The sequence below is a fragment of the Vidua macroura genome, chromosome 15 (genome assembly GCF_024509145.1).
Source record: "Vidua macroura isolate BioBank_ID:100142 chromosome 15, ASM2450914v1, whole genome shotgun sequence".
NCBI classification, from domain to species: Eukaryota; Metazoa; Chordata; class Aves; order Passeriformes; family Viduidae; genus Vidua; species Vidua macroura.
The window spans coordinates 11,858,642-11,881,989 of record NC_071585.1 but is presented as its reverse complement, the minus strand read 5'-3'; the positions used below and the strand labels follow the sequence as shown (position 1 = coordinate 11,881,989).

The following is a 23,348-nucleotide window of genomic DNA, read 5'->3' as shown; positions in this document are numbered from 1 at the left end:
GGCTGGACCCTGACATGTCATTTGGAGAATAAGCTGAAGAACAGCCAGAAACATTTGGTTGTTTTACTGCATGTGTTTCAATAATAGCCCTGGGCTTACTAGAGATTTTCCATGCTATTTTCCTTTGATGTTAGTGTGACACAATTTGCAGCTCACTCTTAGGAGTGCCAGCTCACACTCAAGTAAGTCCTGTTCAGGGATTAAGTAGAAGACAGGGATGGGATTCAATTCCTGCATGATAAAGGTGAATAGAAATTATTCTATTCTTAGTCCTTTTCTCAAATTTTTCTTAGTGACAAATGATACAAGTGGCTTGCTTTTAAATGTTCCTAAAGAATTCCTGCCCTCATTTCCTCATGTGAATGAGTGAAGGATTAGGCAGAGCTTCCATGTGCAGTGCCACATCATTTGGCAGGCTTAGAGACTGGTGCTAGAGGAAGTGCAAAATTCACAATCTTAACATAACTCTCCTTTTTTAAGGTAGAAAATGCACATTCCCAAAAGCTTCCAATTTCCCAACAGCCTGAGAATTGTTTTCCTTTATCCTTCAGGCACTGTGATTGTGACCTTCCCCCTGAGTTGGCAGTTCTCACTGAGTCAAATTCCATGAACCTTCTGAGCTTGTTTGACTTGAGGCTGCAGATATTCCATATTGGATAAGATCCCAGTAATCTGCTGTGCTTTTCCTTCTGTCTTACTTATATACTGAAAGAGCAGCTACAGAAAGTCTATCATTTCTGTGACTGATGAAAAACCTCTTAAAATATAGGGTCCTGGGTAGTAGTAAGTTTTCCTTACCCTAATTTGTAAGGCCTTCTCTGATGAAGTGTGGTGGAGCATATGAATTCAGTATTTCTGCCACTGCTTAAAGCTTAAACTCATCTCTGAAGATGCAATTATTTACGGTTTTCTCCCTTTCAGCTTTATGGCTCCCAGCAAGCATGATTAAGGGGGAAAAAAAATAAAAAAAAGGGTAAGTTGCAAACGCGCGGCATCTCTTGAGGAGATGGAGTAGGCGGTGAGAAGGGAATTAGCCTAAGACTTCTGTTGTTAAAGGATAAAATTATTCAGATAAACTGTTTGTAAATGTAAAGAATAAATACTATTTGAAAAGTGTGCCTATAACGACTGCAGAGATGATTTTTTAAAATATTATCCAAACTGTTAGGATTTTGGGATGGAAATCCTTATTTTTGTACTTGTTTCACTAAACTGCTATATTGAATTTTGTACTTAGGGGGGTCACTTTCTTCACTGTCTTACTAACTCAATAGACCTCAGTCTCAGCTGGGCCTTCTAGGCATTACTTCAATACAAATACACAAATAATGATTCTGAAACTGGAAAATGTTCCAGTCTATTTCAAATGGGTATTTGTTTTTAGTGAAGACATAAATTACTAAGATGCCCTATCATCAGAGTTGTAGCTGTGAAGCAGGCAACCAGAAAGTAAAATTTGTTTTATTCGAAAAGGGAATTGAATGTGAAGATCTTGATAAGTCTTAATTTTCAAAATTTCTCTGTTTTAGGAAGTCTTGCGTTTTGGTTGTACTTCGATTTATTAGTAAATATTTCAGAGGTATTTGCTACTAGTTATTAGGAATACTTTTGCTTTGTTTCTTAATATATACTCTTTGTGTGTATCTTTACTCACTAAAACAATGCTTAAACTGAACAAGTGACCGATTAATATAAGCAGTGGGTGAACCAGTGAGAATGAGTGGTGTGGTTTTTCTGGAGAGTGAAGAAATCTGCATGGCTGAAATGCTTCTGAAGTGATTTCTTTCTAGCAGAAAATTTGTACGTATGGTTGGTTGAAACTGATCCATCAAAATTGTTTCTCAAAAATAAGTTAGTATGTTGACTAGAAACATGTTTTTCCTCCAGAAATGTTCCTTCTGGAAGATGTTGATCCTTCTCTTTTTAAAAAGTCATGGTGCACACAGCCAATATATTTCAGCCAAACTTGCTAAATGTTTTTCAGGGAAAATTATATATGGCTAGATGCACTGGGAAAAAATCCCAAACCCTTGTTTGGGGCCTAAACTTCCTTTATAGGTAGAGCTGACAGGGGAAGTGACAGATCTGAGGGTCATCAAACTTTATTATATTTCCAAGATCTTCCACAAATCTGAACCTAGTGACTTGTCCCAATTTGTGGCATAATAAGATGTTAAATAAGGCCTGTCTTTCTGTAAGGTTGGAAGCATGTTGATAGGCAGGATAGGAATGCTTTATTGTCACTGCCTGTGTACTTGATGTTTTTGAGATTTCTGACCTAGGAGAGTTATTTTGGCATCAGATTGACATGAACAATATGAAGAAGGGTAGAACAGTATTGAAAAAGTGTTTGGTTAATTCAGTTGCCTCTATTCTCTCCCCTCAAAATAGGTGTCTCTTATACTGGAAAAGAACTGGTTAGTAGCAAATGAGAATTCTTCAAGAGGGAAATCAAATGTCCCAGTACTAATTAGTTGAAATTAGTATCATTCAAATATTTATATAGAGAAGGCAAGTATTCCGGGAACATGCTGGGATAAATCACATGGCTGGAATATTAATAGTGAGGCAATAAATCTGAACAGAAAGAATCAAGGTGAAAACATAGGGGAGAGATCATAATATTTATCAAAAGGCAACTAGCTGGTAAATACAGATGATTAGTGGAAGAAGTGGTAACAATGAAATTTTGCATAAAGAGGAATTGAGATGGAACATCTACCATGGGCCACAAAATCAGGACAAAGTGACTGAACCAAATAGTGAAGATGCTGAAGGAAACTTGGATCCATCCCTGCAGTTCTGTTACTTCCTTCCCTGGATCTGAGTGCAAACCTGTGTGTGTGGACAGTTCAGGTGCAAAGCTGTGGTCAGGCAGCAGCTCTGGCCCAGCACAGAAGGAATTTGAGCCTGTGTTATCAGCGAGCACAGACCCGAGAAGGTACCCACAGCTGGTCCCTGTGTGAGCAGCATCTTACAGATTAATTTCTTGGCCTCAGAGAATTGCAGGCAGCAGGACCTTTGTACTGATCCAGGCTGCAGGTGTCCCAGCAGTGACACCAGGATCAGGGCTGGGAGGAATTGCTGCTCTGTTCTGTCTTGGTAGAATGGACACTTGAATCTTCGACAGCTGAAGTGAGAGCTAAGTCCCCCTGTCCAACAGTGACAGGCTTCAGAATGTAAAACTGCCCAAGTTTTTCTAAGTAAAGCCCCTGAAATCCTGGGGTAAGTCTCATGCTGCTCCTGGCTCAGCAGAATCACCAAGTCTCCTGAGGAGCCTGGGCACACTAAGCATGCCTGGGAAGGGCTTAGGAGCTGGTTCTCAGAAAGCTCAGGATGAACAGGCAGAGGGGATGTCCTGCTTTTATACCTTCAGTCAGTAGTTTTCTGTTGAAGGCAGGATTTTATTAGTTAAAGATGTCAATATCTTCTGTAATACTACCTGATTTCTTACTCCAAGAATCCAAGGGACTGGCCTGGGTATTACTGCTTTAATATGGTTCATTTTCACTTCACTTATCTTAGAATACTTTTTGGCACTTTCTTAAAAAAGAAGTGGAAGTGAAATTATTAGCAAGAGCTGAATAATTTGATAAGTTATTAATAGTTCCATTGTTCTATTTTTTTGTGTGATAGATTGTTTTGTTACCTTACTACAGTAAAGGGGGGGAAGTTAGGATTGTTCCAATTTTAATTACTGCTCTTTAGCATGCACTGCTTCAAAATCAGCATTAAAAGCATCCTTTTTTTCCTAGGTAGTACATCATAGTGCCACATAATGGCACAAGGGTTCAAACAATATGAAGCCTGGAAATGTCAAGTGTGAAGGAAATGAACTGGCACACTGTTCTAATTTTTCTTTCTTTTTATTAAGCTTTATAACATTGCATAGCCACAAAGTGTGCATGGCAGTCAAGGGTGAGAGCAAAGACAATCATCTGCATGAGAAACACAGGCAAAATGCAGTCCTTGTGCAGACAGGTACCATCTTCCCCATCAGGAGGTCAGGAATGAGAAGTCCCCTTTTGAGGAACCTCCCACCTGAGAGCTTGGACTGCTTTGAGCCATAAGCAGGCTCAAAGTTACCTGCTTAGGTGTTGGTGTGCTCTTTGCAGAATGCAAAGTGCTGCAGTCCAGCATCTCCCCTCACAGCCCCACTAATAAAAGGAAAATAGTGATTTTCCCTTGAAAACAGCAAGAGATCTTAGAAATTCCAGATACAGTAAATTTCTCATTGCAATGTGCAGTTATAGGTGTTTAAAACACCTTCAGAGCAGTACTGGTGATTAAGCTTAGGATCTATTCATTTTCCTAAGCAAAATTAAGTGTGGTGAGAACATCTCCAAGGGAAGGTCTGGCTGCAGTTTATGCAGATGCACCCTAGCTGGAACAGGAACAGACAGCACAAACTTGGTGTGGATTAGAAAATCTGTAAAGCCAATAAATACTCCACAGTCTGTGCTGAGCCCATATCAGTTCAGTTACAGGGCTGTTCATACCTCTGCTGGCTACTTTGAAACTAATTCAGGTATTTCAGCTCCTAGAACACCTTTCCTTCAGTGTGGGCATTCATTCAGGACACACAGAGCATCATTTTCTCCTTTCTGTATGCCTGTATCCAGTGAAGGCAAACATCTGTATGACTGTAGTCATGGTTGGCAGAGCACAGCCATACTCACAGATTGAACTATCCAAGCACAGTTGCAGTATCTAGTCCTTCTCCCTTCATTCCAGTTAAATAAATATGGTGTGACTTCATTTGCACCAATTAATTTAGAGGGTTGTGGACTATAATTAATGCAGCAGTCCATACATTCCACACTGACTTTTTTCAAGTTGATTGTAAAATGCATAGAAGAGAGACAGCCATGGCAATGCCCCACTAAGGAAACCCAGGCCACAACCTCATCTGTCTGTGACAAGAAGACTGGTTTAGGAAATGGAAAATTTGTTTTGAGGAGGATATTTCCCTGAATTTCTCTGCTACAGTGGTGTAATGGCAGGGATGTATGGACTCTTCTTGAATTTCACTCCTCTGGGCTCTGTGATGGTTGGCATGCTTTGGACCACCTCCTCAGGGTCAAACATGCATCCATTTTTCCTGTGGAAGGATAACGGGCCCATTGCTGTGCCATGTGGCACATCCTCAGTTGGTCTAAATCTCACTGAGAATCTACTGCAGAAAATCTTGGCTCTGCTGAAGTCAATGGCAAAACTCTCACTGCCTTCAGTGGTGATCAGGATTTATTCCAGCGAGTGCAGTGGAAGCACAGTTTTTACCAACTGCAGATCTGGCTCTATTGTTTGACACTGGTTCTCAGCTTAGGTTTTTTTTTTAAATTTTAAAGGAGATTGTAAAACAGTCCCCCCAAGCCCTGGAGCTTTTGTCTCCATGTGATAAGGTAACAACATGTGCACATAGAACTTGGTTTCTCCATAGAAATAAACTGCATGAAGGCAATTACTGATTCTTTTTGTTGACATCATTACTCTGCAGTACAGCTGTTATCCATATTAAAGCATATTTTCTAACCTCCAGTATTTTTAAGAGTAAAAATCCATCTTAATTAGTAGAAATAATGGCTGGGTTGTTTTGTATTTGTATAAGCTACTCTGTCTCTTTTTTTTTCTTTTTTTTTTTGATGAATCATATACAAATAAGAACTTTGATTTCAAATGTAGAGGGCCAACCCCTCTCCCTTTCAAGTTTATGTGCAGAAGTTATTTCAATTTGAGCAGGATGGGATGGATGAAACATAAAAAAGCCACATCATCATCTTAAAATACAAGTCCAATAAAAATGAAGTTGGAATTTTACCAGCTGTGTACTGATGAAAGCATATGTGATTTTAAGTAAGAGAAGCTGCTCAATATGGACCCAAACCCAAACCCAAACCAAACAAACAAAAAACAAAAAAAAAAAAAAAAAAAAAAAAAAAGCGCACCAATATAAAAAACAAACCAAAAGGAAGAACTGGGAGAAGCCTGGTGCAGAGCCTGGTGCAGACAGCAATTCCTAATAGGGGTCATTTGAAAAGATAAGAAGAGGGATGTTTGAATGCAATGTACAAGTTGATCTATGATCTACCTCATCAATCAACCTCATCATTCAGAATAATCTTTCCCTTTTTATCCTTAACCTGAAAAATGGGAAAGCCAAACCAGAATATCAAACCAAGCAAGCAGAAATCATATACTGCCATAACTGATCAGGGCTGGGGTCCATAAGACCTCTTCATGGGCAGGGGGCAGGTCTGGCTTGCTGTTATTTTTCTTCTATACCCTTCATCTGTATCCATAATAGAGGGGTGGAAGGTAATAGCTGGACCCTTAGTCATAAAGGAGCAAGAATAATCAAGGATACCCAGGAAAATTCTTTGGCAGACAACCAGCTTCCTGCAGGAAGCCATTGCCTGCAGCTTTCCAGAGAGGTCTAACTCATGCAGATACAGTGAGAGTCAGCCTGGGGTAGGTAAGGCTGTGGGCTGGCAGGGCCAGCAGGAGCACAAGAAGGGCTAATAGGATTCTGCAAGGTTAAAGAGTAAAGTGGTTAAAACAGCAGATGATCGCAGTAATGTAAAAGCTGAGTAAATATATACATTATTTGAAGGGAATAAGCAGTATGGCATTTATCCTGGCCATATGGGAACAAATATAACTTGTTTTTTACCATAAAGGCCACTCTTGATTTTTTAATTATTTAAAAATCCTTCTTCTATATTGTATTTATAGTATTCCTAAAGACTTTCAGGGTCTATCTCTCCAGTTGCAGATATTTCATATAAGATTGCAGGAAGCAATTTCAGTCTTGTTGGCAAATAGCCCTAACAATTTTTCCTGTGAAATGGCTGCTTAGAGTAATTTATTGGATCAGATCAAGATCTCTGACCGTGATTTGCCTCTGCTGGTGGCACTTTTTCCATTTGGGTCCCTGCTGTCAACTGGAAACACAGACTGCAACACAACTCATGCCGAGGTGCCTTAAGTTTGTCAGCCTCGTCTGTCTCGGGTCGTTTCCATATGGATGCACAGCCGGGACGGCGCACCCCGCGGGCCCCGGTAGCGGGACGCTGCCCCAGCGCCCGGGGGCTCCCGAGCCCGGCGCGGGGCGTTCCTTTTCTCCTCCACACGCGTTCTGCCAACTCCCGTCGCCGCCGGCGGGCCCGTCCCGGCGCGGGGCGCGGCGCGGGGCGGGCGCTGCCGGCCGGGGCTGCCCGGAGCGCGGCGGGGGCGGCGCGGGGGCTGCCCGGCGGGGCGGGCGGTCCCGTCCCCGCTGCCCGCGGCCCGTCCCCGCTCCCCGCGGCCGGGCTGCGCCGTGTGGCAGCGCCTCTGTCAATCAGCCTGACTTCACTCCGCACGCCCTGTGCTTCCAGTACTATACCCCCGCCGCCTCCTGGTGTCTCTGCTTCGCTGCGAGCCGGGAGCGCGGCCGCCACTGCCGCTGCGGCTGCGGCTGGGCGAATGCGCGGGCGGCGGGGCGCGGGGCAGCGCTGAGCGGCGCGGAGCAGCGCGGAGCGGGGCTGCCGCCTGGCCCGCCCCGGCTGCGGGCAGCCCGGGCGCCGGCCCCCGCGTCGGGCCGGGGCCGCCGCGATGGACCCTCCCGCGGGCATCGCCTGCGTCCTGCTCTGCTGCGCGCTCGCCCTGCCCGCCGGCGCCCTGCGGCGCCCCGGGGACAGAGGTAGGTCTCCGCCGGGACGCTTCGGGGCTGCTCGCCTTGCCCCGCCGCCGCCGGCCGGTGCCCGCAGCCCGCCCGTCCCAAGTAGCGGCTCGCCGCCCCGCGGCTTTCGGCTCCCCTTGAACTTCTTCTGCGGCTACTTTTGCCGGGTTGCCAGTTGTTTCCTGCAAGCGGCGGGCGGGGACGGGGACCGGGCAGCCGCCGGCGGGGAAGGGACGCGGGAGCGCCCGGCAGTGACAGCGCTGCGCCGCTGCCCGCAGCCCCGCGCCGCCCGCTGCCTGCCCCGCCGAGCGGGCGAGCCCCGGCGGGCAGGGAGCGGTGCCTGGGGTTCCCGTGCGGGCTGAAACACATGGCAGCTCGTCTGCCTCCTCCTCCTCCTCTTCCTCGGGCCGTCGCCTCCGTCCGAAACTCCCGGGTTTCCCACTGAGACCGCTCCCGATCCCTGCCCGCGTCGTCACCGTCCCCGCTCGACTCAAACCCGCCGCACCGGGGGTAGTTTGAGGGACGTGCCTTTGCCTTGCAGGCTTTCCACCTGCAAACCCAGCCCCTGCCCCTGCCCCTGGAGCAGTCCCGAAGTGAATCAATGTCCTGTCTTCAACGCTGGCCACCCGGGAAACCCCCAAAGTCCCCGAGGCGACCCGGTCACTGACTGGGTGTGCAGGGATGCGGGATCCGGGCTGGTGGGCAAAGGGGAGCGGGACCTCGCAGCAGGGGCAGGAGTGCGGGGTCCTGGCAGGGTGGGGAGGCTCACGCTGCCGTCTGGTATTTTGGGGAAGAAAAGGCAAGTTTGAGTGAACTCTGCACACTTCATGCAGGTGAACCAAGTGCCTGCAAAGAGTGCAGTGTCCATCTGCCTTATATAAGTGTCTGCTGTGCTAATGAATAATGGAATAAAAATCCCGCGGCATCAGGATATGTTTAGTTCTAGTATCTCTGTCCTCTCTTGCTTTCTCCCTGTAAAGATTCAATCCTGAGGAATATAGAGGAGTACAGCCTTGTCATCCCCACAAGCACCGATTCAGAGGGCAGGTTCCTATCCCACTTGGTGTCTGGACCGCCAAAAGCACGCTTCCGGAGAGCTGTGGAGGACTTGCAACGTGAAGCAGCAAATGAGCAGATATTTTACAATGTCACTGTTTTCGGAAGAGAGTTTCACTTCAGGCTGCGGCCAAACTCCAGGCTCGTGGCCCCTGGAGCAACAGTTGAGTGGCAGGAGGACTCTGAGGAGACTCATATTGAACCTCTCTATGGGAATTGCCTCTATGTTGGGGATATCACTGATCTGCCAAATGCTTCAGTTGCTATCAGCAATTGCGATGGACTGGTAAGTTACTTTTGTTATTATATCAAAGATGATTATATTAATTTCCTACAGTCTTTAAATATAAAATGTGTGGACTGTCAGAAACTCACACCTCATATGGTAACTGTGAATGCAAATTAACTAATGTTCCCTTGTGTGGGAATAGCTGTGCTGCACCAAGCGCTGCTTTACAGACAGTGGCACTAGAAGTTTGAGCACATGCTCTGAGGTAGCTACTCTGGAACAGAGCAGCTGAAAACAGTGTTTATGTTGATTTGTGGTAAAGTTACTTGAGGGGGTCTGATGCTCTAAACCAGAAGGTTAAGTGGCAAAGTTCTCAGCATCCTCTTCCACTTCTCACTTACAGCCTGCAAGGGTGAATGTTAGAAAGAGTTAATCCCAAATAATGGGCTGGACTACCCTGGAAACAAATCTGATAGGTAAAATATGGTTTTGTCCTGGAAAATTTTAATTTATTCAGAGTCTGTTTTCTTGGATATTTCACTTGGTGAGTTTCATTGCCTAATCAAGTGATTGATGAAAAGTTGCAGAAGACTTTGAGTTTTATGAGCAAAACAGCCCCTGTGATACATTTGTCAAGGCTGTGTTTTAAAACTGGCTACAGCTTTCTGTTCTGGAGTGCATGTTCAGCACTCAGATTATCACTGTTTGTCCCTGACATCTTAAACTGTCACACTGTCATTTGAGCAGTAATTACTGCACGGCAATTTGTTTAGTGAGAAAGGGGCTATATTTTTTTTTTATAATGACCAGTTTATCCAGCCTGTATTTCCTTGCTATAGCCTTTAGAGTTTGTAATTTTGAGATTGCTTAATTGTAATGCATTCAGCTTCTGCATAAAGAGCCAGTAAGAGTCAGTTGTATTTCTATTTATTTAGTCATAGGAAGTTGTTCATTTGCTGTGCCAAGAAGATGACATGTATGGAGATAGTATGTTGGCTATCTGAGAATGGAAGGGAATCAAATACTTTTCCCCTTAGTCTTTCCTTTCCTGTGGTTTCTCCCAGCCATGTGCATTCCTGTTTTGAGAAGCAGGTTTTAATGTTGCAGTTGTTTGATGTGGACAGCTGGCTGAGGGTAAGAGAAGCACCAGGACTGAGCAAGAAGAGCCATTCAGAGAGCAGAGTGTGAGCCTGCAGTTCTGCCTCGGGGGGGAAGCAAAAGTTCTGTGCTCTCCCTCTGTCTAGCACAGATCATTTTGTGTAAGGCAAATTTACTTGCTCAAGATTTACTTGCTCTTTACTTTTAAAACTGGGGCAGGGCCAAAACTCTTCTTCCTTGTTCATCTGTGCTGAAAGGTGGAGGAAGATCCTGTTGATGGCTACTCCTTGCCTTGTTTCTTCTCCTCAGCACAGGTATTGACTGTAAGGGCAGGGGGGGAGCTTGTTCCTGCCTCCTTCCAGTGTTTGCCTGAATGTGGTCTCCTTATATTTAGACAAAAGAGTTATGATAAAACAGAACAGGAGTTAAAGCCAAACTTTGGATGAGACTCTAAAGGTCCAAGGCCTCATGTTGCATGTAAAAATGACAAAGAATGAGAATGACTTAGAAAATGAAGTAAAAATATATATGAAAGTCTTTATAAATTACTGCTCTTTTCACATTTGTAATGTCTCAAATGCAAAGGTGTGAAACCAAACCTCAATGCAATAATAAATGCACTCATAAATGACTGGAATCCAGAAAGCTACCGAAGGAATTGTATGTATTCAACCTGTATGCCCAACTCATGTGCCTGCCTTTTCCAATGGTCTTGTTTTCATTAGAAGAAGATGGAGAGTTGGTCCGGGCTAGGAGGTGCCACATTCTAATCTGTGGTTCTGCTAATACATTTGGAAATGGATTACTGCTTCCTCCAGGGTGTATCTACATGGTAGATGTTGCAGGGCAGAGATGTGGTTTTTTTTGCCCAGGTCACTGAAGCCTTCCTGCAGGAAGCATTGCCTCAATACCTTTAGGCTCTAAAGATTTCCCTGAGATTGTGCAGTAAATCTGTTTTGGAACAACAAATTGAACTCCAGTCCCTTGGGTACCATGTTCCATCTCTACCCTTTCCCTCCATCTCAGTTTCTTTCTTTCTTGTAGGTGAGTATACAAAACAGATTATCAATAGAATTACACAAACTCAAAGGAGTTATACGAATGTTTCTCCAAAAGCCACTGCTCTGTGGACAGAAATAATAAGCAAGTAACGACAGAAGTTAATACTGCTTGTAATTCTCTCTCTTTATTTCTTGTTTTTTTTGCAAGGAGAATTGAAGAGTCCTTGGAGCAATGTGTAGCCAGCAAGACATACTTAGAGACCTCTGGGCTGTATGCTTTTCTTGGGTTTATTGACATTTGGATGTGAATAAAGACATGGACAAGGCTATTCTCAACTGGTTTTCTATGTCCGTTTTTTACTTCACACCTAGTTTTCTTCAGTGGGCCCAAGTATTTCCACCACATTTTCTAGGTTATTCTGGAGATAGGGATGGTGGACCTCTCTTACAACTGAGTTATCAACTGACAAGTGTTAGAATTTTACATTATAAACTTGATTAATTTAATTCCTAGTTTTGAAGTGCTTGCTTTTGAAGGTGGTTTGACATCTGTCTATGCTTCTCATGGTCTTCTGTCTTTTGCATCAGCCATCAGGGCTGAAACAATACTGGACTTGAAGTGTTCTACTTTGATTTTTACATTGTAGACTTTTGTTGACCAAATCTAGTTTAAGTCAGTAAATGCATCTGCCAGCTTGCCAGCTTCTGATGTTACCTCCTTTGAACAGCCCTTTTGGTTTGCACTGCACTACCAACCATGTCTTTTTTTCCAGTTATTGTCTTAGAAGAGTCTGGCTGGTGGAATTGGTATTGCCAAATGACAAGTTGTTGGAAGGAATTTACATGAAAATAGTAGATCTGTGAAGGGACTTTTGAACTGTACTATAAATGATGAAGATCTGCTGCCCTGACCGAAGACATACACATTAATTTGGGTACTCACGATTTTCTGTATCAGAAGTCAGCCAAAAACTTATTGACCTCGAAATCAAATCTGAGGCAGCTGAAGAGAACTTCTGAAGTATGCAATCTAGGTGTGTTGTCAGAGCTGGAGTGGGTAATTAAAAATTGTGGATGAAGAATCAAAGTTAAAGCTAATCAATAGATTTTTAACAGCTTTCTGAATGATGAATGGGATTTTTACCATATTAAAAAAAAGTACTGTGAAAGCTTTTCCACTTAAGATAAAAACACTCGGGACAACTTGTTATCATCTTGCTTGGCCTGACAGCATTCAAACTATTTCTCCACTGAGTGGGCAGAGCAAGCATGGTCAGCTCTCCATGGTCAGCAGGCTGTGGTGGAAGGTGTTGTGCTTTGAGTATGTTCTTGGTCCTTGGCCAGATTCTTACTTGTGGATGCAGTTGGAGGATGAGGGAGCTGGCTGTCCTCTCCAAGGGTTGTGAAGGAGAGTGGTTGGAGGCTGTAAAAAATGCTACAAACCAACAGAAAGTTAGGATTATGTTAATGTTTCCAGATTATTGCGTAACTATTATTGCGGAACTTTCTTCACCTCAGCAGATGAACCTGCCATTGTAGAAGAACTCTTTACACATCTAGATTTTTGATAAATATTTCTGCAGTGCTTGAGGCAGATGTGCCAAAAAAGTCTTCTTCAGGTTGGCAGGATGGCACAATTTGGTTGTGGAAATTCAGAGACATAAACTCCCTCCTAATGTCCTCATGACATTTGTAGTTTGTGAGCTAGAATGTGTACTTAGACAGGAAAAACACAATATCAGCAGCACATCTGAAGTGGATAATGAACACATGGTTAACTTAGGCTGCAGTGCAGAGTCAGATGTACTGACAGGACTGAGAAGACTGAGGATCACTACTCCATGATGAACAATCAGTGTGATCTGATGGCACCCACTGAAGCAAAGGAAGGAACATCAGTTTCAGTAACACATCATGGTGTCCTAGCTTGACTCCATTAGTATAACCCTCTTCCATTTTTAAAGGTAAAAGATCAGCTGTCCAAAAATTTCGCAGTATTGTCACTAAAATGGAAAGTTATTAGAAGGAGATACATAGAAATTGGCTTTTCAAGCCATCTCTGGTTGTTTGTTTTCTAAACGAGCTGTAAGCATTACATGGCTGGGGCTACCAAGAGAGACAGACACCTTACAAGTGCAGTGGACTTGTTTCTTCTTGTGATGAACCAGGCAGGATTTGCTCTACAACACTTCAGTCTTTCCTGTGCTCTGTGCTAACCCTCCCAAACTGTTTTTGAGCAGCCTGCTGGCTGGCTGGCTGCTTGCCCAGGCTCTGTTTCTTCTAGAAATGCCTGGGACACCAGCAGTGCTTTTTCGACTCATGCCCAATGCTGCAGTGTCTGTAGCCCTGGGCTCACCTGGGTGGGTTTATGGTGATGTATTTCCCTTTCCTAACCAGTCATGGATCCTCAGGAACTGGCTGGTGCTTTGGCTGCTGTCAACACAAGTGCACATCTGCCAGTTGTCCCAAGATGTTGTTAGGCATTATTTATATTATGGGTATTTTCTTTCCTGTTTTAAATCAGAGAACAAATCTTTTTTCCCCAGTTTTTATTTTACAGGGTTGTATTCATATAATCTAATTTCTAAAGTGTAAATGTAGAATCTCATGTTCAGAGTCAGTTGATGGTATTTCCTGAGAGCAATTCCAACTACTCATGTGAAATGCCTGCCTTTCTCCCCTTCCTTCTGCCACCTTCCCTGCCTTCCTAAAGGCATTTAGACACCTTGTGAAGTCTAGCCTTGCTTAGTATAGTTCTTCTTCACTTTGAGCATGAGTTTGATCTCTTTGAAGTAAGTGAATTTTAAGGTTATATTGTTATATACTGTTCTGACAGAGGTGTTTTCTTGGAACTGCCCACAGAGTTGAAGGTGAATCTAACTCACCTTAGGTGGAACATGTAATTTATCTGGACAAAAGGGTGAAGGAGCTGCTCACAATGAATATACCAGGAGAAGGCAGACATGCTTATGTAACTGTGTTATTTTTCCTTTTAGACATCCATCTCCTGCTGTCATATGGGTTTATAATTTAGTCGTGTTTCTTTTTGATCTGGTTTTTGGATTACACTGGTTTGTGATGTAGTAAAAAAGCAGAGCTCAAGGTAGCACAATATTATCTTCAAAGTCTGGTCAGGTCTAGTTCCTGACAGTTTAAACAGATGCCTGCTACAAATAATTCCAGTAATTCCTTTTCTGTATGCTAAATTCTTAGCATTTACATTATGATGGGGTTGCATCCATTTTAAGGAGATCAAAATCGGGCAAATTTTGAAAATGATCTTTGGAAAATGATCTTTTCATTTGGGAGCATTTTCTCATTAAATTAAACCAAACTCAAACCAAAGTGCCATTTGCGTTTTTTTTCTTTTCTTTCTCCATTTTTTAATGTAATGACAAAATTCACGGTGGGCTTTTTTAGATAAGTAGAACTGTAATACAGTAGCAGAAGAAGTGCAAATAAGTTCTGTGACACAGTATAGAACAAAATGTAAAAGCCATTCTCATTAAGGAAACAGCAGCCCTTCCTCTGCAGATGATCAGCGGGATCACCATTAACCCTTTTCCAAGGGCATTTTGAATTCAGCTGGGGTTTCCACATGGCTAAGCCAAGCATGTATGTGAATTCCTGCACAATCAGAGCCTGACTGCACATCCCCAGCTACACACATCATTTAAAAGACCTGTGTTGCCTGGCAAAGCAATGGAGCTCTTTTGATGCCTAACACTCCAGCATGTCCATGTTTTAACAGGACAGAGACTTTGCTTTGTAACCCATTCTCTGGGTTTCTGCTGTTCATTTCCCTGGCCAACACGAGCCTAGTGGGACAGTCCCTTCTGCTGTGTGAATTGCACAGGCTTTCCCTTTTAAAAGTGATGGTGTGAAAGACGAAGAGTGTAAACACTATGATTCAGCCTCTGACTGGAGTAAATTATCCTCTGCTGTCCTTAAAAGAGACTCTGTCATCAGTAAATACTGTTTTTTTTTTTCTTTGCGTCTTCTGTGCATGGATCATCTCACCTACATTTTTATCTGAGAGCGGAGCAAGTAATTTCCTACATCATACAGGTGGACACCATCTGGACAGAGTATCCTCAGGCAGTCAAAACTGGTATATTTGTGGTATGTTGTAGGCCTTTGGACAAAATATAAGTATTTCTTTACGTCCTATTTGACCTTGTGTGGCATTGTCCTCATTGTAGTAGTGTCTCAGCTGTACTATGCCCTTTGACCACACAAAAACTAATTTTCCAACCAGAATATTAAACTCTATATATCCGAGGAAAGGGGCCTAATGTCTCCTGCTTCCCATCTTGAAAGACCCAAATATAGGAACTAATTTTGATAAGGTCATAATTAATTTCTGGGGTAAGCAGAGCATCTATTTTGAGATGTCTGTCCCTCTTAGCTTCCAAAGGTGTGTCCCTCAAAAAGTGCTATTAGCTCACTTACCTGCCAGCTCGCTGCTTCCTCGTGGTGTGGTGAGGGTGTTCCCTGAGAATTCAAGACTCCTGCAAGTGGCAAGGCATTACCCCATTTCAGGTTTAGTTCCATGTTTACTTTTTGCTCCAGAATGCTAAAAAATTTTTTTTGATCAACCAGAACTCCAGCTGCTGCATGGAGCAGGACCTTTTCTCCAGAGATCACACTAGTGTTTTATTCGACCTACTTCTGAGTACTTTTTATTTATGGTGATTGTTGCTTTGTAAGCAGGTCATGCACTGCCTGCTTGATGCCATACTTAATGGCACACTAGGACATTTCTCATACTGGGTCTGATTAAAACAGAAGCAGGGAGCAGGTCTTGAGTGTCTTGCAGGGGGTTGCACAGCCTTGCTCTGATGTGCACACCCTCCTTTTCAGATCACCTTGTCCCTTTATTGCTTTCTTTCTTCCAAAGTTTCAGTAAGTTCTCTAACACATCACATCTGGTTCCTTTAGCCCCTTTATCTGAGTGTGTTTTAAATTCATCTTTGTTTGCAGAGTCTTGACACAGCGGGTTCCCAGCTTTAATAGTCTGCAAATGAAAGGCCCACATTTCACACGCTATTTTCAGCACTGTTCTATTAAACTGTAACATTGAAAAGAAGAGTGTCCTCTTCAAGTGTGGAAGAGCACGTTGCTTCCTCATATCTAAATCACAGCTTCAGTTATAGATCTTCTCAGTTATTCCCAGGTCTCAAAACGTCTGGTACTTTCTTCAGATCTGGAGTTCTTGGAGTTGTAAGTGTGAATCTCAGCATTGATGTTTCTGCTTTTTCTTCTAAGTAACTGTTTTTTGTTTAAAGAAAGAGTTTTAAAGCATTTCCCTCAAGGAAAAAACAGAGATGCCATTTCTCTTTCTTGAAGTCTCAAAAATCCCCAGGCCAGTGAAAATCATCCCAAGTATGTTGTTTTGAAGGTGTCATTTTACAGTACAGATGAGTTTCTCTTTACACCTTGTGTGTACCTCTGTGAGACTTTGTGCACTGCTGTGGGTTCCGTGGGCTGGCTGCCCCCCAGGTGGGGGAGGTTCATTTACTGACCATGGTAACTTCAGTATCATTTTATCCTCTCCAATGCCACAGAGAGAACCTGCCCTGGCCACTAATTTATACACTTGCTTTTCCCCCCCACTTCATGCCCCTTGTAGAACTGCATCTACTGGTCTGTTTGTTTTCTAAATCTTTGCCTTGCTGAAATGGAAGTCCCATTTCTACAACTTGCTGTTACTTTTTGGTCTTGGCATCCCAAGTGTGTTGAAGTTTTTCAGTGTTAACCGTCAAGTTTATATATTTTTTTTATTCCTTTTAAATAGGCTCATGTAAAATTTAGTGTTTTGCCCCTTTATTGCTGTATTTGTGACCCTTCCCTTCAAAATAAAGACACTATTAATTCTTCACTTGTGCAGCTCTCTGTGAAGAATTCAGAGGTTGGAATTGCCTAGTGTCCCTGGTACTTTCTGTCTCTTCCACCTGCAAAGTACAATGTTGCCACTTTTCTTTTGATGTGGTGAGCTATAAATACAGCTACTTTAGCTTCTTTCCTACTGTCATTCCCTTTAACTTTTCCTATAGTTGCCACCTTTGTGTTTGAATTTCATTATATGGTCAGACTGCTTTTTCCCAGCATTTAACCTCTAGCCTCATGGACCTCAGGGGACAAATGACAATCTATTTTCCACTGAAATTAAGTGTGAAGCATACTAATCCTGTAATGAGAAAGTCAGTGGACATCACTGGTATCTGTTAATAAGAAGAGCTCCTTCTACCTGTAACTAGATACAACAAATTTATGCATTTAAGTTATTTCTCTTCACTAAGTGTGTGGACTATAGGTTGCTGTTATTGCCCTGCAATGAAGGTGAATGATTTTTACAGGTTTTTGAGGCAAGAAAGCTGGAAGGAAATACCTAGCATATGGTGAACATCTAATCTGTTTTCTGAAAAACATGAAATCAAAATATCTGCCTGAGGTGTTTTAAAGCCTTTATTAATTTGTTTTCTGATTTACTGTCACTGTAAGAATAATGAAGTGGATGTGTGGAGAAGAACCTGCATGGCTAAGGAGCAGGCTGGCTAATGAGCAGGCTGGCCAGCAGCTCTCTTCTTTTACCCCATCACTTACAATCCTGACAAGAAGCAGTCCATGAAATGGCAGGGGGCATTGAATTTTGAGAATGATACAGCAAATTTCTACAGGAGCCCTGAGTGCAGCTCTCTCAGCCTGCTGCTGTGCCTGCTTCCCAAGGCTGTGGGCAGTGCCTCATTTACCCCCACTGCTCCCTCTGTGCCCTGGGGGCTGCTGGGCTGCAGCAGCAGCTTCCAGCATGTCCAGTGGAGCTCTGGACATGCACCTGCCCCCTCAGGCAAACCCATCCACCACCACGCACCCAGGATGGGCACTGCAGACTCAGGGCTACTCTTGCACAATTCAGTGCGTGGGAGGGATTTCTCTTTCAAGTTTTGTTCCTGAACATGTGCTTTTTTGGCATGATTTAATGAGTATTGTAGAGTGTAGAATGGAGAAATTCAAAATAATACATTGAGTCCAACAGGAAAGAAAGGCTTACTTTCTTGGGAGTAAAACTATTTCAAGAGCTAAGCATAGTAATGCACCATTTACATTTTAATTAAAATACAGTAAAATGATAGAATTTAGAAAGGAAGAGGGGAAAGCACTTGCTGAATTTTTAGATTAGATGTTAGGAAAAACTTCTTCACCAAAAGGGCTGTCAAACTTGGAACAGGCTGCTCAGGGAGGTACAGATGTGGCATCTGGGGCCATGGTTTGGTGTGGACTTAACAGTCCTGTGTTAATGGTTGGAGTTAAAGATCTTCCAAGTTTCTTCCAACCTAAATGATTCCGTGGTTCTGTGATTCTCATTTCTCTGCTCTTTCCCCCATATGCAAAAGGCAGAACTAACATCCAGTACCTGCCCTGAGCAGCTGCAAATTGCATTTCTCCCATGGTGAAGTGTGTGACTCCCAAGGCTGGTTCAAGGGCTGGTGCCCATGGCCATCGCATCACCTGCAGGGCATTCCAATTTCCAGGACAGAGCCCACACTTTGGAAAAAGCCTACAGAAAACACAGAGATTAACCAAGGGTAGGTGGCAGCACAGGCTGTGGTTACTGTTTTAATAGTGGGTTTATTTGTTTTAAATCATGGCTTTTGGGTAAATCATGTTCTTCCATGGCTCATATGCAGAATATATTTCTTCATTTTTTCAGAGTGCTAAAATTGCAAGGCTTTTCTCTTCCTCCAAGCAGAGGAGCTGTGGAAGGAATGTGAGAGATGTGGTTCAGAAAGCATTCTGCAAACCAGAATGTATTTAAGAAACAGTCATTGAGAAATCAGTCACTACCTGACGATGAAGACACCTGAGCTGGGCTCAGTGAGACTTTCACATGCCAGCACTCTCACGTGACATGAGTTATATTGGAAGATGACAGGCTTTGAAACTTGCAAGGCTGAAAATGTCTGAAAGTTTTTATATACCTAAAGCAATAGCTGGATAAAATGGTGTCTTTCAGACTTAAAAACGCTCTCTGTAAAGCACCATGAATATACATAAGGTCACAATCTTTTACCTGTTGTAATCAACAAAAAAAGCCCCACCCCAAATCCCAGAAGCAGAAATTTTATGCCACTTCTGTTCAATACCACTAAGTACCTCAGGGATAAAGAAGTTTTAGAGATGAATTTGGATTGATTTCAGATTTATAACCAAGCTTGAAATCAGAGTTTTCTAATAGTTTTAGGTTTTATTGTAAAAATGGCAAACGCACCATTCATCAGTAAACCAAAATATTTAATTCCCAAATAAGTGCTAAGAGGTGTCTGTCAATATTAAATTTGTTTACAAAGTTACAGCACATTAAGGCTGACATAAGCAGCAAGGGTAAAAATGGGATTAATCAAAGGATGATTTAGTACTCAAAGAAGAATATGAAACTCAGTCTGGATAAGTAATAGACAAGCAAAGAAAGACAAGACCATTTACCAGGTGTTTTGAATTAATTTAATCTCCTCAGAAGGAGAATGTAATGAATTTCTGTGAAAATAAAGTGCTTAGTTCACTGCAGTCAAATTAAACCCAATGATAATCATACACATCTATAAAATAGAATAAAAATGCTAAACCTATGAAAATACAGTGTAACCTTGCATTTATCTAAACAGAAAATCACACAGGAAAAAACCCAGATTTCTGTCAATGTTTGTGTCATGATCCATCATCATTTTACATAAGGGCCAGGGAGGTCCCATGGCAAGTAGCTGATTTTTGGGTCTGTTCCAAAGCTGCTGAAGTGAATGTGTTTAGTTTCACTGGCTCTGTTTGGCTTTGTGTGGACAGGTTGATTAGCAGAGTATTTGGGACAAAAAGCAGGCCATGGAGTATTCCACATCATAACCTTGTCTTTCACCTTGTTCTCTGTCCCCTGATGCAGTGGTGCTGGGGAGGGAGGTGAGTATGAGAAGCTCAAGTGCAGCTTTTCCCATGGCTGTTTATATCCCGTGTGCTGGGTGGAACAGGACAGAACTGTGTGCCTCCAAACCTGAAATAGCTCTGCTAAACCTTCTTCCCCTTCTGCCTCACACCACATCCCCACCACAGAAGACGTGATGCATTAAGTAAGGGGGAGGGATCAGGAGAAACCCTCCAGTCCATGCCAGCAGGATGAGGCAATTCCAGCTGCCTTGAATTTGCAGGCTCATTCTGACAGCTTTTCTGTCTCCATATTCCTATGAAGATGAGGCCAGAAAGGAGAAAGATTTTCCTGCTGACACTGCCTCTCTTTGCTTCTGCACTGCTGAGGGCGTGGTGGTGGAAGAGCTTTCTCTGCCTAAGATGTTAGTTTTGACCTCCATAAAACTAGCATCACTTGCAAAAAACCCCACCCAAACGCCAAATACAATCCTCCAACAAAAAAAACCCCAAAAAACCCTAAAACAAGTCACAAGAGAGAACAACATGAGAAAAACTCAGATTGCACATCTGTTCAACAGACTTTTGTGATAGCTCAGCAACAGCTAATTGAAACTCCTGGATCATAAATATGCTTTCAGCCAAACTGGAGTTTACTTTCCCTGATGCTATCTCCTTTCAACTCCCCATTGCACTCTGAGGTTCTGGTGGTCAGGATTCCAACAATCTGTCACTAGATGGGAAAATTAGAAGTTGGGTCCATTGAATTATAATGAGCCAAACCTCTGTTAATCTGCATCATCATATCTCCCCGGGTTTCTGGGAGCTCTGTCACTTTGCATTAGCTGAGGACCTGGCCTTATGTAATTAGATGTTTTCACACTCGTGTGGAGATATGCCCTCCTCCAACAATCTGGATTACAGGCTCCCATGGTTTGAAAAGAGATACACTCCTTCTTGGGAGGCAGCAGGACACACAACATCTGTGAATGTGCGCATGTTTTCATGAGATTTCACTAAGTGACATATTTAGGGTTTGTTTTCTGGAAATGGCAAAGTGCACTGGAAAGGGAGACTGGGAATCCCCAGATCTTTGAAGGGTCCTTGGTCTCGAATGGGCAGATGGGTTAAAGACAGCTCCAGGCACTGCTTGTCACACAAAGCTCACTGAGGGCCTTGTGGCTCCCTGCCTCTGGATTGCCATTCTGAAGTAATTTTTGTGACATTTTCATGTTATTATGCAAGCCTGTAGAAATCATGACAAGAGTAGGAAAACTGTTGAATAAATGCAATGCTAGTAATGTGAAATTCATCCGTGATGGATATACTTAGGTCTTTGAAGGATTTAGCTGCTTCTGGCAATTTTGTGTTCCTTTTGGATGATTTGAAGAGGTGTTTGCTTTGATTTGTGGGTTTAAGAAATATTTGTGCTTAGGTAACACTTTCATAGTGCACTTCCAGAATGAACTCCATGCAGTCTTTAACCCAAGGTTATAATTTTTGGAGTATTGAATCACTGCTTGCAAGTCCCTACAGCAGATTCTAGCTATCCCACTGTGGGAAAGCATTGGTTTTTTATCTTTTAATTTTATTTTTGTTTATATTAAGACCACTTTTCACTGACGTCAGAGACCTATCAGGTCAAATTTAATCCTCTATATCTCATGGTGTGCTGGCTAGATTAGCCCTAATACTTGTCTTTTCTAGTCTGTGTGGAGGCAGCTTTCACCTTGTAATGATGTCCTCCCTGGAGCTGGTTCTAGGGGATGGTTGAGCCTGTAGGTTCTCACTCCTCACCTTCACAGAACCAAGGACCTTGTCAGCATCCCTCCTTTGTTGAGGAATGTGGAGCGAATGGCCATCTTTGAAATTGCTGCCAAGAGTTGGTGAATTTGCTCCACCACAGCGAATGGGTTTGAATTCCAAAAAGCTGCACAGATTGTTTGGAAGTCTATCTCCCTCCCCTCTGGCTGCTGCTGGGCTGCTGGGCAGTTCTGCTCTCCTTTTCATGAGCTGGAAAGACTTCCTACACTGGGTAAAAATGCACTGTGGTTCCTGTGGAGAAGTGTAGTGCTCAGAGCAGTGAGAGGACTGTCTCTGGATGGGATCTGGGGGCAGGAAGGGATGTGTCAGAAAGAAGGCCAAAAGAAAGAGCAGTTGGAGACATCTGATCAGTGTCAGCAAGGCAAGATGCTGAGCACTGGCACTGGAGTGCTGAGGTGGTGAGAATAGCTTGTGAGTGGCCCATGCAGCAGGAAGAAGCAGAAAACACTGTATTTCCTGGCCATTCACAACAGAATCCTTGCTCAGTGAATATTCTCCTTTAATGAGTAGCTCTAAAAGGGACAATGAAACAAGAAGTGATGTCCCCATTTAGCCTCAGTGCAAGTTTGCAGTGCAGGGCTGGAATCTGACTCCATGGGAGAGCAAACGGAGATTCCTGCACCTCCCAACCCAGTGCACGTGTCAGTACAAGGTGAGTCAGGGCTGCCCAGAGGCACTGGGCAGATGGGAGCAGGGAGCTGGAGACAGGTGCCCACATCACCAACGTGTCCTGGTGTGCTGCAGGACAGTCCCCTCCAGAGCTGCTGTGATTGATTCCATGGGAAGGGTCACAGCTCCAGCCCAGAAGGGATTGAAGCACCTCTCATCCTCGCCCTGAATTTTCTTCTTTCTCTATTAACATTCTGCCAAAATAGTTTTCAAAGAAATTGTCCCATAGCCTACTGTGCTGCCAGGTTGGAGTAGTGTGATATGAAAAAAATACAGCACAAGTTTGGGTTTTTGTTTGGGCTTTTGAGAATTTTAAAAAAGGATCCTGTGGCTCTGCTGCTGAGTCAGCATTGGTTGGATGTGATTTCTGTACGTGATTTCTGTGGTCAAACTTTACACAGATCTTTGATGTTTAATGTGCCAGTCAATTAAAGCATGCTGTTATGCTAGAAATGATGTGGCGGCTTTATGTGGCTTGCTTGGTATTGCCAAAATGGGTCAAAAGTATCAGGAGAAGGTTTAATCTCCCTGTTTACATAGTGTCATTTTGCTTGCTTTGTGGTTCATTGCTTTCTGCAGTGACTGGGGTATAGTCTAAGAGCAGGAAGCCTCCTCTCTCCTCTGTGTGACAAAAATAGCTGGTGCTCTCTCCTGCTGGTTTGATTAAAGGGTTATGGAGGTTCAGCTGTGCTGCACTAGAACTGACTGCTCTGCTGAACAGAGCTCCCCTCAGCTGGGCCCTGGCTGTCCTGCTGCCACCTGGTCAGGTGTGGATGTCTCTGGCCAAACAGCTTTAGTGGCTGAATGACATTGGTGAAGTTTTCTGCAGAGCAGCCCAACAGACCCAGAGTTGGCACAACTGTGGTGGTGCCAGAGAAAGAACAAATGTTTGGGGCAGGACCTT

At 43.4% G+C, this 23,348-nt stretch overlaps 1 protein-coding gene across 3 annotated transcripts in view; it reads left to right on the top strand.

Moving 5' to 3' along the window:
- The window catches only part of ADAMTS2 (ADAM metallopeptidase with thrombospondin type 1 motif 2), a 222,915-nt gene that overhangs the window by 41,330 nt on the left and 158,237 nt on the right, over positions 1 to 23,348 (top strand). For 2 of the 3 annotated variants that reach the window (XM_053990729.1, XM_053990727.1), the window contains exons 1-2: positions 7,280 to 7,678; positions 8,638 to 8,999. In XM_053990729.1, the coding sequence (XP_053846704.1) occupies positions 7,591 to 7,678; positions 8,638 to 8,999 (450 nt within the window). In that variant the 5' untranslated portion in view covers positions 7,280 to 7,590. Of the gene's footprint in view, positions 1 to 7,279; positions 7,679 to 8,637; positions 9,000 to 23,348 lie in introns of those variants that run through there. The other variant, XM_053990728.1, reaches the window with a different exon arrangement.